This window comes from Xenia sp. Carnegie-2017, unplaced genomic scaffold, assembly GCF_021976095.1.
Source record: "Xenia sp. Carnegie-2017 unplaced genomic scaffold, XeniaSp_v1 HiC_scaffold_3, whole genome shotgun sequence".
NCBI classification, from domain to species: Eukaryota; Metazoa; Cnidaria; class Anthozoa; order Malacalcyonacea; family Xeniidae; genus Xenia; species Xenia sp. Carnegie-2017.
In genome coordinates, this window is record NW_025813493.1 from 5,202,709 (window position 1) to 5,217,902 (window position 15,194).

The 15,194-nt window shown below is 35.5% G+C and overlaps 1 protein-coding gene across 2 annotated transcripts; it reads right to left on the reverse strand.

Annotated features, from left to right (window-relative positions):
* Positions 1–445: 445 nt before the first annotated feature.
* On the reverse strand, positions 446–14,811 carry LOC124454276 (cytosolic phospholipase A2-like). 2 transcript variants are annotated; one of them, XM_047005100.1, is made up of 9 exons: positions 14,708–14,811; positions 12,844–13,026; positions 12,078–12,215; positions 11,800–11,886; positions 11,138–11,236; positions 10,452–10,565; positions 6,132–6,307; positions 3,195–3,399; positions 446–937 (listed from the first exon to the last, which is right to left on the reverse strand). In XM_047005100.1, the coding sequence occupies exons 2-9, from the start codon at positions 12,893–12,895 to the stop codon at positions 612–614; spliced, it is 1,197 nt and encodes a 398-aa protein (XP_046861056.1). In that variant the 5' UTR covers positions 12,896–13,026; positions 14,708–14,811; the 3' UTR covers positions 446–611. The 2 variants fall into 2 exon arrangements, with proteins under 2 accessions (XP_046861056.1, XP_046861057.1); XM_047005101.1 differs by having other exon boundaries at positions 11,800–11,890; positions 12,287–13,026; positions 14,708–14,810.
* Positions 14,812–15,194: the final 383 nt, after the last annotated feature.

Here is a 15,194-nt window from a genome sequence, read left to right on the forward strand (position 1 = left end):
TTAGACAGTGGAGGTAGGTTAGTATAGAAGTAAGACACTGTAGGTCATGGTGAAAGTAGCACAATGAAGGAAGGAAAGTAAAATTAAATAAAAGTTAACCTCGTCAAAAGATGAGACAGTGGAGGTAAGTTAGTATAGAAGTAAGAGACTGTAGGTCATGGTGATAGTAGGACAGTGAAGGACGGAGAGTAGAATTAAATTAAAGTTAACCTCGTCTAAAGACGAGACAGTGGAGGTAGGTTAGTATAGAAGACATAGGAGGTCAGCTCGTATATAAAGCTATAGGACATTGGAAGTAGAAAAATAAAAGTAAAACATTAACCTGTTATGAACTTTTGATTATATTTATTTGTGAACTTTATCTTTTCGTAAGTACTTACATTAAAAATCATCCTGAATATAAAGCTAGGACATTGGAGGTCGAAAAGTAAATGTAAGATATTACTTATTATGAACTTTTGATCATATTTATTTATGAGCTTTACTCCTACGTAAGTACTACATCAGTTACATACACGCTTATTATGTAATACAAATGTAAGTCTGTGAAATAACATATAATAAAGAAATTAATCTACTAACACTCTAAACGGGCACTAACAAATTATAGTTTAAATGTTAGGTTGGTTTATACGATGTGGATTATTTTGGTATATTGGTATACAAGTGAAGGGACTAAAACTATTGTTAACATTTTTTTCCTTTAATGAGTGTTTCTTAGCATACTTTCTGTGCTTTCGCCTGTACTTTACAATATCGATTATTTTTCCCTTGATCAGATCAATGCTCACGAGCGTGTTGTATTTCATTAGTTCATGCAATCTTTCGAACGTTTTGGGCTTGTATTCAAATTTGAAGGAGGAATAAGGTTCATCGGGGTCGTCAAAAATGCCAAAGTTTGCAAACTCTATGTCGTCATCTTTCTCTCTCTTCACACCTTCAAAAAAAAATCCCGATTGTTTTGATGGATTAACATTGTGTAGTATAAATCATAAAAAGTTCAAAATTAGTTTAAGTTAATAAAAGCGTCGATTTCACCATGCTTTTAACAACATGACTGGAACATTCAAATACATGTACAAACATTCAAATGTCCGTTTTTGTAGTGTGTATTTTCAAAACTAACGGCAGATAATCTGATTGGTCAATTTTTTATTTAGTTTTATACTAAACAATCAGATCATTTTCTACAAGTTTGAAGGAACTACAAAACAAGCATTTGTATATTTGTAAGAATATTTAAATGTTCAAATGAATATTATAAAATTTCAAAAGAAAGGTGAAATCAACTTTAATAGTAAATTTTCGGTTGAATATACGTCAATTTGCCATTGGAAAGATGCTTCCTTTACTTGTGACACATAGAAGATACTTCCTTTACGTGTGACATATGGAAGATACTTCCCTTACGTGTGACATATGGAAGATACTTCCTTTAACTGTCACATATGGAAGATACTTCCTTCATGTGTGACATATGGAAGATACTTCCCTTACGTGTGACACATAGAAGATACATCCTTTACGTGTGACTTATGGAAGATACTTCATTACGTGTGACACATGGAAGATACTTCCTTTACGTGTGACTTATGGAAGATACTTCATTACGTGTGACACATGGAAGATACTTCCTTTACGTGTGACATATGGAAGATACTTCCTTTACGTGTAACATATGGAAGATACTTCTTTTACGTGTAACATATGGAAGATACTTCCTTTACGTGTGACATATGGAAGATACTTCCTTTACGTGTAACATATGGAAGATACTTCCTTTGCTTGAGACACGTGGAAGATACTTCTTTTACGTGTGATACATGAAAGATACTTCCTTTACGTGTGACACAGGGAAGATACTTCTTTTACGTGTGACAAATGAAAGATATTTCCTTTGCTTGTGACACATGGAAGATACTTCTTTTACGTGTGACAAATGGAAGATATTTCCTTTGCTTGTGACACATGGAAGATACTCCTTTTACGTATGACAAATGGAAGATACTTCCTCTGTTTGTGACACATGGAAGATACTTCCTTTACGTGTGACAAATGGAAGATACTTCTTTTACGTGTGACATATGGAAGACACTTCCTTTACGTGTGACATATGGAAGATACTTCCTTTACGTGTGACACATGGAAGATACTTCTTTTACGTGTGACATATGGAAGATACTTCCTTTACGTGTGACATATGGAAGATACTTCCTTTACGTGTGACACATGGAAGATACTTCCTTTACGTGTGACAAATGGAAGATACTTCCTTTACGTGTGACAAATGGAAGATATTTCCTTTGCTTGTGACACATGGAAGATACTTCTTTTACGTGTGACAAATGGAAGATACTTCCTCTGTTTGTGACACATGGAAGATACTTCCTTTACGTGTGACACATGGAAGATACTTCTTTTACGTGTGACATATGGAAGATACTTCCTTTACGTGTGACAAATGGAAGATATTTCCTTTGCTTGTGACACATGGAAGATACTTCTTTTACGTGTGACAAATGGAAGATACTTCCTCTGTTTGACACATGGAAGATACTTCCTTTACGTGTGACACATGGAAGATACTTCTTTTACGTGTGACATATGGAAGATACTTCCTTTACGTGTGACAAATGGAAGATATTTCCTTTGCTTGTGACACATGGAAGATACTCCTTTTACGTATGACAAATGGAAGATACTTCCTCTGTTTGTGACACATGGAAGATATTTCCTTTACGTGTGACACATGGAGGATACTTTTTTTACGTGTGACACATGGAAGATACTTCTTTTACGTGTGACATAAGAAAGACACTTCCTTTACGTGTGACATATGGAAGATACTACCTTTACGTGTGATACATGGAAGATACTTATTTTACGTGTGACACATGGAAGATACTTCTTTTACGTGTGACACATGGAAGATACTTCTTTTACGTGTGACACATGGAAGATACTTCATTACGTGTGACACATAGAAGATACTTCTTTTACGTGTGACATATGGAAGACACATCCTTTACGTGTGACATATGGAAGATACTTCCTTTACGTGTGACATATGGAAGATACTTCTTTTACGTGTGACACATGGAAGGTACTTCCTTCACATGTAATACATGGAAGATACTTCCTTACTTGAGATAATTGCATTAAAAGGCACATCCGTATGTTTAGCATTTATTCACCTGGGCTAAGATACTCTCGAAATGAGTTGTTTACAATTGGAAAATGTAAAATTGTTGGGCAGTTCGGATCATTTTCATCTTCAAATACATAACATTCACGAATTTCAGAATCTTTGACCTCTGAATCTTTGACCACCGGATTATCTTTAATATTTGGAAAGGGATATTTATTTTCTCTTGCCCATTTCTCTGCTTTCAACAGTTCCTGGATAAAAGAAGGAAAAGCACTAGGTTCTACATGTTAAAAATAGCACCTTTTTAAAATGGCCATGGTTTTAAAACTAGGTGCAACTTTCTCCCAACAGATTAGATCATTCCTATTTGATTTACCTTTCCGACGGTAGACACAGGTATCAAAAATGCGAAATCAAATTACAAAATTCGGAGAATCAAATAGTCGAACGTAGTATTGTTTGTGTATGGAATAGTGGCAAAAATATGTGGCTAAAATGGTCAGGAGATGATTTTGAGTTTTAGGGCATTCGTGAATCTTATAATAGTTATTCAGAACGATTATTTATAAAGGCAGAAGATATAACAGTAAATATTAATTGTTTTGGGTTAGAAAAAAGCATAGCGATCAAAAGAAAGCTTGGATATTGGCATGTTGTCGTTACAAATGACTTTTTTGTAAAGATTGTTACGGGCCTTTACGACGTCACTTAGAATATCCAGGACAAATTCCAACTACACAAGGCGCTAAAAAGGCAAATCATACAAATTTTTGAATTGCTATTTTTACTACATGTTGGATTCGCTGTCTTATAATCACTTATCAATATTATTATTATTGATGGATGAAATCTCCCTAAAATTAGATTTTCCAATTCATTTACAAGTCATATACGTAAAAATGGAATTTAAACTATAGTTATAAAAAGTTCAATGACTTGCAATTTTCTTCGCTCGATGCACCTAAAATTGGAACTGGATAATCTTTGATCGGGTGGGTTCTTACAACGAAATACATACTAGATGCATCTATGTAACAAAGTGGACGACTGTCTCTGCGATCAAAAGAAGTCCTTTTGATCGAAAAAGTGTACTGTTTAATCGCAAAATTACTCAATATGTGAATTTAATTTCTATATTGAATCATGAAAAAAGAAATTTACTCTCCAAAATGAAATAAAATTTTATGACATAAGGGTTCAATTTAGACGATCGCTTGGCTTATTAAATGTTTGTAAAAACTATCTATGTAAAAAATCTTTGTAAAAACTATCACTAAAAAAGTATATGATCCCTTTTTCCATAAAGCACGTTAGTGCTATCGTTCATGATTCGAGAGTTACATTGTATAAGCAGGCTCTCGTTCATCACGAGAGAGTTATGAGAAAGTTACATTGTAAAGGGTAACATGTAAAAAACGTATAGTCAAAGAGGCAGAAGTTTTTTTAACTTATGCAGTATCCTTGGATGTTCTAGTTTTTTATGAGATAAACAAAAAGATAAAATTCAAAAGCAAAAAACCCCGTTTTTGGTCCATGCTTCCCGATACCTTGTTAAGCATAAGGCACTAAAAGCCGCATGTTAACGTTTCGGTAGGAGATTTCGGCTCCTCCACGCTATCCTACTTAGGAGATGCAATAGCAAGCTTCCGCCCATCAGACCCCGAGATCACCAGCGATAGGCTTTGCTCGGGATACGCAGGGAGAGTGCGGTCGCATACTAAATCGCACCCAGCTTCCACTGCTAGTTGACATCTACTATATGAAGTTTTTGCTTTATATATATATATACATAAATTTAAAGGCTTGCGAATGTTGTGGTATTGTTAAAGTCACTACAGCGCATGTCCAGATTACTTTTTCGATAATTTGCGACTAAGTGACTAATTGCCACAAATGTAGTGCAAGTACATATAGTTAGTCGTTGCCATGACTATGAGCAATTAGTCCAGTAGACGGCGCATGTTCAAGCGCATGCGCAGATGATTTCTGTATTAAATTGTTCATTCTATTTACTTCAAAGTCAGTGCTAGTACATGCAGTTAGTTTTTGCCATGACCATAAACTTAGGCAGCATGCTAAAGCATACTGCCCATGCGCTGATGATTTATCTGAAAATTTGTCACTAAGCGAGCTAATTACTCCATAATCGGTACTAGTTCATACTGTTGGTCGTAGCCATATCCATTAACTTCGAGAGTTTGTGGAGTTCTGTACGCATGCTCAAGGAGACTGCGCATGCGCAGATGATTTATCTGAATACTTGTGATTGAGCTATGTAAATACTCCGTATTCGTTACTAGTACATCGAGTTGATCATTGCCATGAAAATGAACTTGGAGAGTTGATGGAGTTGACTACGTATGCTTAAATTCATTGTCAAGTAATTTGTGACAGAGCAAACTCTGAAATTGGCGCTTGTAGATGCGCTGAACAAGTTTTCAATCATATATTTTTGGCACGGTATTTATCTTCTTAAGCTTACTTTGAAAAATTCATATCAAACTTATCAACACTTTTTTTACGGCATTCGTAATATCCGTGAAAACGTTAAAAATGTTTTTATTTTTCTCTATAATCTTGTATCTTCATATTGCATGTCAAATCCAGGCTTTCCTTTGATTTAATGGAAATGGTTTTTATTTACTCTTACACCTTCTACCTTTATAAGTAGCCGTTTTGGATTTCTAAATTAAGATTAACAAATGCTCAAGAGCATCTTCTTTCTATTTAATTTCCACTATTTTACATATACAATACTATGTCCGAGCATTTGATTCTCCGAACTTTGTAATTTAATCTCGTATTTTTGACACGTGTGTTTACCGTCGGAAAGTAGGATTGAACGTTGTTTATGCGCGAAATCACGAAAATCAGTTGACAGCACGTGAATAGAAATAAAAATTAGTGCTGCATTAAAACAACTCATTTGATAGAAATAACCATCAATAGAATAAAACGAGCAAATAAATGTGAAGTGACTCACATGAAAAGGAGGTTCTTTGTCTCCATTATCTCTTTGACTGAAGTCGAACGACAAAATTAATTCAACTTTTCTTTCTGGTCTCAGTAGAACAGGAAATGGTGAATTGAAAGCTATACCACTATCAACAACACACATGGTTTTGTTCTTGAATACAGCGTCCTTACCACCAACAGTTCCTATAGTCAGGTTGCGTTGTAAAAAATTCAAACCAGCTTTACACAAACAATATAACTGCATGACTACAGATCGCAAATGCAGAAAACAAAATTACGTGGATATTTTTTCATACATGAAATTTTGTTCCCTACATATTTTTTCCAAAAAGAGTAGCAAAGCCATTCCGATCCTTTACTACTGCAATGCAAATTTACCAGCATGATTATTATTCATTTTTTAAAGAAAGTTAATTTTATTCATTGTTTTTCCAGTGATTGCATAAGCCCAAAAAATTTGCATTGTAGGAGTAAGAAACGCGCAAGCTTCACTACTGGTCCAAGATAAATTTAAGATCAAATGGTCCAGATCTATGAGTATTTAGAGAACAGTGGACATAAGAGTGGAGAAGTGGAGGGCACGAGGTTTTTAAGACGGACAAGTGGCTAAACAATATAGTATAAAGCAAATTCCGAAAAAGCAAGACATCTTGACAGAATCTTTCTGTCTAAGGATGACTTTGAAATAAAGTCGAAAATTTGCAGTTCACTTCTCGTTATGTTTTGATGCATATTTTGCAATCCCAAGATGTCTTGCTTCTTCGGAATTTGGTTTATACTATATTTCTTCAAATTGTCGGCTGGTCATGGTTTTTGGCTAAACAATATTAATCGTCACAATTCAGGTAATTTCTTACAAATCTGCAAGAATAAAAACCCAGGAAAGTTTGTGATTTTATCCAATGGCATTTTTAACGATGGAAACATAAACTAAATTACTCAAACAATGAAGTAAATTTTAAAGTAAATGGTTTGAACCCGGGTGTATCGTTATATGTTTGTAAATGATGATCGTCCAGGTTAATAAAGTCCTGAGAAGGACTGTTTTTGATGTTGTTGACTGACGTTTCGACAACCTTAGCGGTAGTCATCTTCAGAGTCAAATGAAGAGTAAACATCAGGTTAGCCGTATTTATTGTCTGGTTCTTACGTCATTGTATTGTGTGTGCAGGAAATGTGCAGGAAATGTGTATTGTCATTGTGGATTAGTGTGAAGTGAAATATTTTATTTTTAGTTGTGATGTGTGATTTAGGTGTGACGTTTTTAGTTGTAATGTGTGGGTGTCAATTGTGTATTGTCATTGTGAATTAGTTTGAAGTGTAATGTTTTTAGTTGATCGTTTGTTTGTATTGTGAATAAGTCGTTTGTAAGGTGCCGGTAATTGCTGTGATCTGTTCAGGGGGGTTTGTTCCAAGTTGGTATACCAACTTTCTAATGTAAGCCGTTGTCTATAGTCAGTACTGTAAGTGATGCATTTTGCCGAGTCCCAGTCAATGTTGTGCTTTGTGATTCGGTGATGTTCGGCAATGTGATTAGTTTTGTCTTGTTTCTTAGTAGCTCGTTTGTGCTCAGTAAGTCTTATGTTTAAGTTCCTGCCAGTTTCCCCGATATAGGAGGCGTGGCAGTCGGAGCAGTTTATTTTGTAAACTGCACCTTGTCGTTCGTTGGGTTGTTCTTTGTCCTTTATGTTCGTTAGTACTTGTCGTAATGTTGTGATTGGTTTATGTGCGACACGTATGTTCTATGGTCGTAAGATACGCGAGATAGTCTCAGACGTACCTTTGATGTAAGGTATCGTTGCTGTTGTCACTGAGTTGTTCGTTTCGTTGGGTTCTTTGGGTTTGTAAGTGTTGCGTTTGATAAAGTCAGAGTTATAGTTGTTTTTGTCAAAAACACGTTTGAGATAGTTGTTTTCGTTTTGTAGAGCGTCCGGTGAATCACATATGATTTGTGCACGTCTTGTTAATGTTCTGATTGTGGTAGCTTTGTGTGATGTAGGGTTGTAAGATGATTGGTCTAGTAGTCGGTCAGTATGTGTTGGCTTGCGATAAACTGTTGTTCCTAGTTTTGATTGTCATGTTTTACCAAACAGTCGAGAAAGGAAGAGTTCCGTTTTCTTCGACATCTTTGGTAAATTGTATGTGGCTGTTCTGTTTGTTGATGTGAGTATGGAAGTCATCAATCTCGTCTGCATGTAGTGCTGTGATTGTGTCATCTACGTAGCGAAACCAAAAAGGTAGTGCATGTTTGTAAGTCATGAGTGCCCGTTCCTCTATAGATTGCATTACAATTTCAGCAACTACAACAGAAACGGGCGAGCCCATTGCTGTCCCATGTAATTGTTTGTAGTGTGTTCCTTTGTATTGGAAGTAAGTAGAGGTGAGGCAGAGCTCTAGTAACTCCATAATGTCTTCTGTCGGTAATGGCAGTACGTCCGTGGTTTTTGTAATGAGGGTTTTTGTACAAGTAAGTGCCAGATTAAGTGGAATACTGGTGAACAGTGATTTCACATCAAAAGACACTAATATATAGTTGTCTGGTATTTGTATAGTGCACAGTTTTTTAATGAAAGTTTCAGTGGATTGTAGCTTGTGTTTTGATTTGTTTGTGAGTGGTTGCAGTATGTTAGTCAAGTACTTTGAAAGTTCGTAAGTAGGCGAACCACAGAATGATACAATTGGTCGCATGGGTATTTGTGGTTTGTGAAGTTTTGGTAGTCCGTATAGTCTGGGTGGTCGTGGTACTGAACATCTGAGTCGAAAGTAAATACGTTCAGATATAATGTTAGATTTTCTCATAGAGAAGATCTTGCTGTTAAGTTTGCGTACTAGTGATGGTGTTGGGTCTCGTTTGAGTTGTTCGTACGTTTGTCTGTCGTTAACAAGTGCGTCCATTTTGTTAAAGTAATCATTCCTGTCCATGACCACAGTCACGCGTCCTTTGTCTGCTGGTAAAATGACGATGTTGTTGTCGTGCTTTGGTCGTTTGAGTGCTTGTTGTTCGTCTTTTGTCAAGTTGTTGTCACGTATAGAGGACGATTGTAAAGTGGAGGCTATCCTGCTTCTGATCTCGTCTTTTGTTGTCTCTGACAAGTCTCTTTGATACGCCAGGACAGCCTCGACACTTGATACTATTGTCTCAGTCGGGATTTGTCTAGGTGTTATGGAATGTTTTAGCCAACACATACTGACCGACTACTAGACCAATCATCTTACAACCCTAGATCACACAAAGCTACCACAATCAGAACATTAACAAGACGTGCACAAATCATATGTGATTCACCGGACGCTCTACAAAACGAAAACAACTATCTCAAACGTGTTTTTGACAAAAACAACTATAACTCTGACTTTATCAAACGCAACACTTACAAACCCAAAGAACCCAACGAAACGAACAACTCAGTGACAACAGCAACGATACCTTACATCAAAGGTACGTCTGAGACTATCTCGCGTATCTTACGACCATAGAACATACGTGTCGCACATAAACCAATCACAACATTACGACAAGTACTAACGAACATAAAGGACAAAGAACAACCAACGAACGACAAGGTGCAGTTTACAAAATAAACTGCTCCGACTGCCACGCCTATATCGGGGAAACTGGCAGGAACTTAAACATAAGACTTACTGAGCACAAACGAGCTACTAAGAAACAAGACAAAACTAATCACATTGCCGAACATCACCGAATCACAAAGCACAACATTGACTGGGACTCGGCAAAATGCATCACTTACAGTACTGACTATAGACAACGGCTTACATTAGAAAGTTGGTATACCAACTTGGAACAAACCCCTGAACAGATCACAGCAATTACCGGCACCTTACAAACGACTTATTCACAATACAAACAAACGATCAACTAAAACATTACACTTCAAACTAATTCACAATGACAATACAATTGACACCCACACATTACAACTAAAACGTCACACCTAAATCACACATCACAACTAAAAATAAAATATTTCACTTCACACTAATCCACAATGACAATACACATTTCCTGCACATTTCCTGTACACACAATACAATGACGTAAGAACCAGACAATAAATACGGCTAACCTGATGTTTACTCCTCATTTGACTCTGAAGATGACTACCGCTAAGGTTGTCGAAACGTCAGTCAACAACATCAAAAACAGTCCTTCTCAGGACTTTATTAACCTGGACGATCATCATTTACAAACATATGAAGTAAATTTTCTCAAAACGATTTTGACACTAAAACGCAAAATGTATCACTGCATTATTTTTGGCAAAAAAGATCATGGTCAAAAATGATTCATAAAATGAAGTGTTACCGTTTTTGTTCTTTAACTTGAGTCCACGGCAAAAGTCAAAGCATTCAGCGGCTTTTCCTTTGCGAGTTGCAAAAATATTTTTGGGGTTCAACATCTGCGTCACCCAACCTTTATCTGGAAGGAAAATTGAATACGAAATAAAAACATTGTTTTGGAAATCGCAAATGTCATGGCGAATTGTTAATTATTAATTCTCGAGTTCCCCAAAAAGTCTCCTAGGTATCATAAGCCTGTGAAAATACAGTAAACATCTTTTATTTCTCAATTGCATTGCATAATAGTTTTCATTTTGCAGGATTTTAACAAAATTTTAAAATTGTCAAGAAAAATAATTATTAAAATTGAACAAAAATGAAAAGTAGCTAGATACAAGCATTTTATGTCATACTTAGGATTAAGGGCAGAGGAGAATTCCATTCATTGTATTTCCAGTGATTAAACACAGAAATATTTGAATTGTAGTGGTAAAAAACGGGCTTGCTTTGTTACTACTGATCGAGGGAGATTTTCTTTTGACTACACAATGTTTTAAACATATACCTTCATTTTCTATTTCCCGAAGTTTGTGTTATAACTATATATACGTAAACTTCATGCAGTAAAAATATTTTTGCCGAATTTATACATTACTGTTCTCCAACTAATCCAATCAAAGAAAGAGGGAATAAAAAATAACATAAACGTACTGTCTACTTCGTCTTCGGGTTTATTGTTGTCTTTGTCTTCGTCTTCGCTGTCATTTTCTTCTGTCTTACAGTTATCAACATCTATCTTGATTGCAGACACTATTAAAGTAAAAATAATAAGATGACTTTAACTGTGAAACCAAGTTTACATTTTGCAAAACCAAAAAAATCGATTTTGACGATAAGCTTCGCAATGCTATATTTTTTGTCTTAAGAAAATTGCAATTATCTATTGTTATACGTAAGTTCATGAAAATGACATTTATGGATTGTAATACGCAACTGCATGAAAATGGAAAGAAAGCAGTTCAACGAAAAATCGTTTTTTTTCAAAGTTTCATTTGAGTACAAGTTATAGTCTATCCCACCCCCCACCCCCCCAAAAAAAAAAATAAAAAAAATTGGGAAATCAATAAACCACTGCCCTCCAGAATAAAGCCTGCTTTGCTGTAGGATGTTTTTTTTGAGCAATTTTCGTCATTGTTTTTTTTTGGTATGGAGCCTAGCTGTTAAGTGAAGAAGCTCTGTTCATTAAGCCTAAACGTCAAATCGTTAAGTTTGAGTGCAACAGTCAAGTTGGAGAGCTTTGAAAACTAAATATAGAGCTGAAAAAATTTTTACGATTGGATTATATATGAATTTCATCGTTACGACTCCTTTACCTAATTCATCTTTGTGATTTTTTCCACGTTTATCGTCATCTTCTTTCAATGAATTCAATATGATGCTGAAAGCACTTCCCCATACACCTGTCTCATAAAGAGAAATAAGTGGATTTTGTTAACACTATGTATTTTGCTTGACACTCATCAATAGTTCGTAAAATCCTCGAAAAATTTTTGCTCACTTAATGTAATCGAACTTTTAAAACATGAGTGACTCATGTAAAATATCTAACACGCGTATTCTCTTTTTAGTGCAATATGTATGAATCAATTACCTGGCAGAAAATGCAATGGAGGTTCGCCATACTCTGTAACTAAACGGCCTTTGTAATACTTTACGCCAAAGTGTGACGTTTTTCCAAAAACACCAAGTCTTCGAGAGCCATATTCGAAAGGCGTAAATTCCACCCATTCTAGAAACACAAAGAAAAAAATATCGAACATTTATTAGTAGCTAATATGATATGTGTAGTCATCATTTTACGTTGTGTGAAAGTTGCCCAGTTTTAAGTACGAAGGTTAGGTGGTGCTCGTCTGCAAACTTTCTTGACGCCATGTTTGTTCATTCATTCTGGCGTCATAACTAGTACGGAAGTCAAAAAGTATAAGACTGTATTTTTTTTTGGGCTACAGGAATATAGCAAAAGCAATAGGAGGTTTTAGTTTTATCTACACTGTAAAGTTCTTTATTTTTGTCAATTGAATAGACAATGTTCAGAATGTGTTCAGAATGACGCTAAACGTGTCAAAAACGACAATGTTAACATTTGCAAAAAAGAAGTGCTAATAAAATTGAAACTTTTAGTTCATCTATGTTAAAAATACTATAGATTGATTATGAATAACTACTTCGTGAAAACATCAAATTTGAAGTAAGAAAAAATGAGGCATGCCAAATATACCTCAATTAAAAACAATGTTGCTATAGCCACTACAAAACTATATAAAAGTCAGTGCAGCGCTCATTCCGTGTAATTAAACAACTCATTACTTCATCAGAAGTTTTAAACATTCACAAAACAATGTCAATGCCAAAAATACCAAAACACCATTCCATAACTTCGTTCAATCTTTTCTTTATGGGACAAAACATGGAACATGCGCAGTTTGAGAAATCTCCATAGAAAACGCTTGTGGATTATAAACTTCCCAATCAACATGCCAGTTATTACACCACATAAGAAAAAGAAGAGTTTCAGCACAAACCATCCTCTAGGTGGATATCTAAAAATCACACAATATTGCAGAAATAATAACGAAACGTTGGATATCAAAATCATAGCTACTAAGAGGCTATTTACATGAGCCCTACGGAAAGGGCGAGCCCTACATCAAGAGTTCGGTTTGAACGGCGAATTTCGGCTCTAGAATACAAAATAGCTGAAAAAAAACCAATATAGTTGTCGCCTTTTGATTTTTTATGCTTTCTTAGTTTGTTTGATCCGTTGATGTCTTAATTTTCTTGTCGCCATTGCTGAAAAGCGATGCCTTATCGCATGCAAATGCAATACCGAATGCGTTAGGATGGGAAATTACCAGTCCTACATTGCGAGATCTCGGGTAAACAATAGCCAGATCTCGGCTGGTAAGGCTGGCCCACCTCTCATGTAAACGAAAAGTGATTTTAGATGGAATTTTAATAACACGCGAGATCTCGTCTGTTAGGGCCAGCCCTCCCTGTTGGGCACATGTAAACAGCCCCTAAGTGTAGCCAGAAAGCATACGTAGAAAAGTGATGAGCAGGACAACTATAGTGGTGAGGAAGATGAAAAGGCATGACCGAAAACATAGTGGTGGAAAATAAAAAGGAAATTGTAGTTTATAATTTTTAGAGGAGAGCGAAGACAGGCTATACGTAGGTGATCACGATGTGCTTTCAGATGGCTGGACTACTGCATTGAATGCGATAGGGAGACAGGTTTAAAAGTACGTACTTGGTGTTTCTTCTTGAAAGATCATAAATAAAGAGACCTACGTTGTGGGAGATAAGCGAAAAAAAGTTAGATGATGGATAGACTCCCGTTAAAAAACAGGAGTAAAGGAAGATACATCACAAGATCTGTAGTGGTGTATCTTCAAGTGGCAAAAGCTAAAACAAAGATCATAAGATGACTTGTACAGTACGATACGTTGCATGGTGAGAAAGCAGTAGCGCTGCTAGCGCAATAATTGAGGGGGCAAATATTCATAAATTATTGTCATAATCCGCTGAACAACAGTACATTTCAAAGGAGCTTAATATGGCATATACTGCATCTATGAATATTGCCTACGTCCCAAATTGTGGTTCTGGCAGTGATAGGGTTTTATGTTAGGAAAAAGTACTACAGTTGCATTATTTTCTTTGAGGTTTCTCGTTGAGAACTACAGAGCTTTTAAAGGGGAGCTTAGTTATGTCTTTGTTGGTTTAGAAAAACCATATGACTGGGCCCTAGGAGAGGAAGTATGGTATTGTATGATGGAATCATGGAGTATGACAGGATATCTATGAATGTATAAAAGGTGTAAAACAGTGGTATAGTATTATAATATTCTGATTAATTTGTACTCAGAAAAAAATATTAAAATCTGCTAAAGAGTTTATAAATATTAATTCAAATGTTTTGCCAACATTTGAATCAATGTTTAGAAAAGACATGAACTTTTCACTATCACAAATAGTCAACTTCTCAACTGCAGAGATCAAATAACATTGAGCAATGTGCTTTGTACAATTTGCAAATTATCTAGGTTGGGACTTAGAAAATTTAAAATTATATTTTGTAATGAGCATGTTTTTGCTACCATTTCAAACCACCTTATCATGTTATTCTCAAATTTTCCATCAACTATTTCTAAGCCTGCTCAAATGGCTTGTATACTATTGACACAGATCATTCTGTCAACTACACAAAAAACTACTTACCTAAAGATTAAAAAACCAACATCATTTCCCACAACAGGTAATTCGGCTTCAACCACACTGTGTGACACAGGATCTTCTGCATATATCAGGAAATTGAGAAAGACAATAACATAAACAATAATCAGTCGGCAGTAGAGATGCTGGAAATAGTATCGATTATTCTTCTTCTGCACACGGTACTTCTTTTTTGGTTCAGGATGTTTCTGAATAAAAAGGAAATGGTTGTTTGCTAAATGGTGAAAAGGAATGGTGAAGTTGTAAAATAACACCTACAAATTTCACATACAAATTGCTGATACTGTTTATTGCAAATTTCAAGCATGAAATTTATTTCAATTGCATTTATGCTTCCTTGGGGATTAATTTTTCCTGCATCAAGCTAATTCTACATGTTGGCTGATTTCAAAAATGAGCAGTTGTTTGAAATACACTGAAACAAAAATGAGTAGAATATAATGAAAATGAAAGAAGACAAGTAAATGCATTT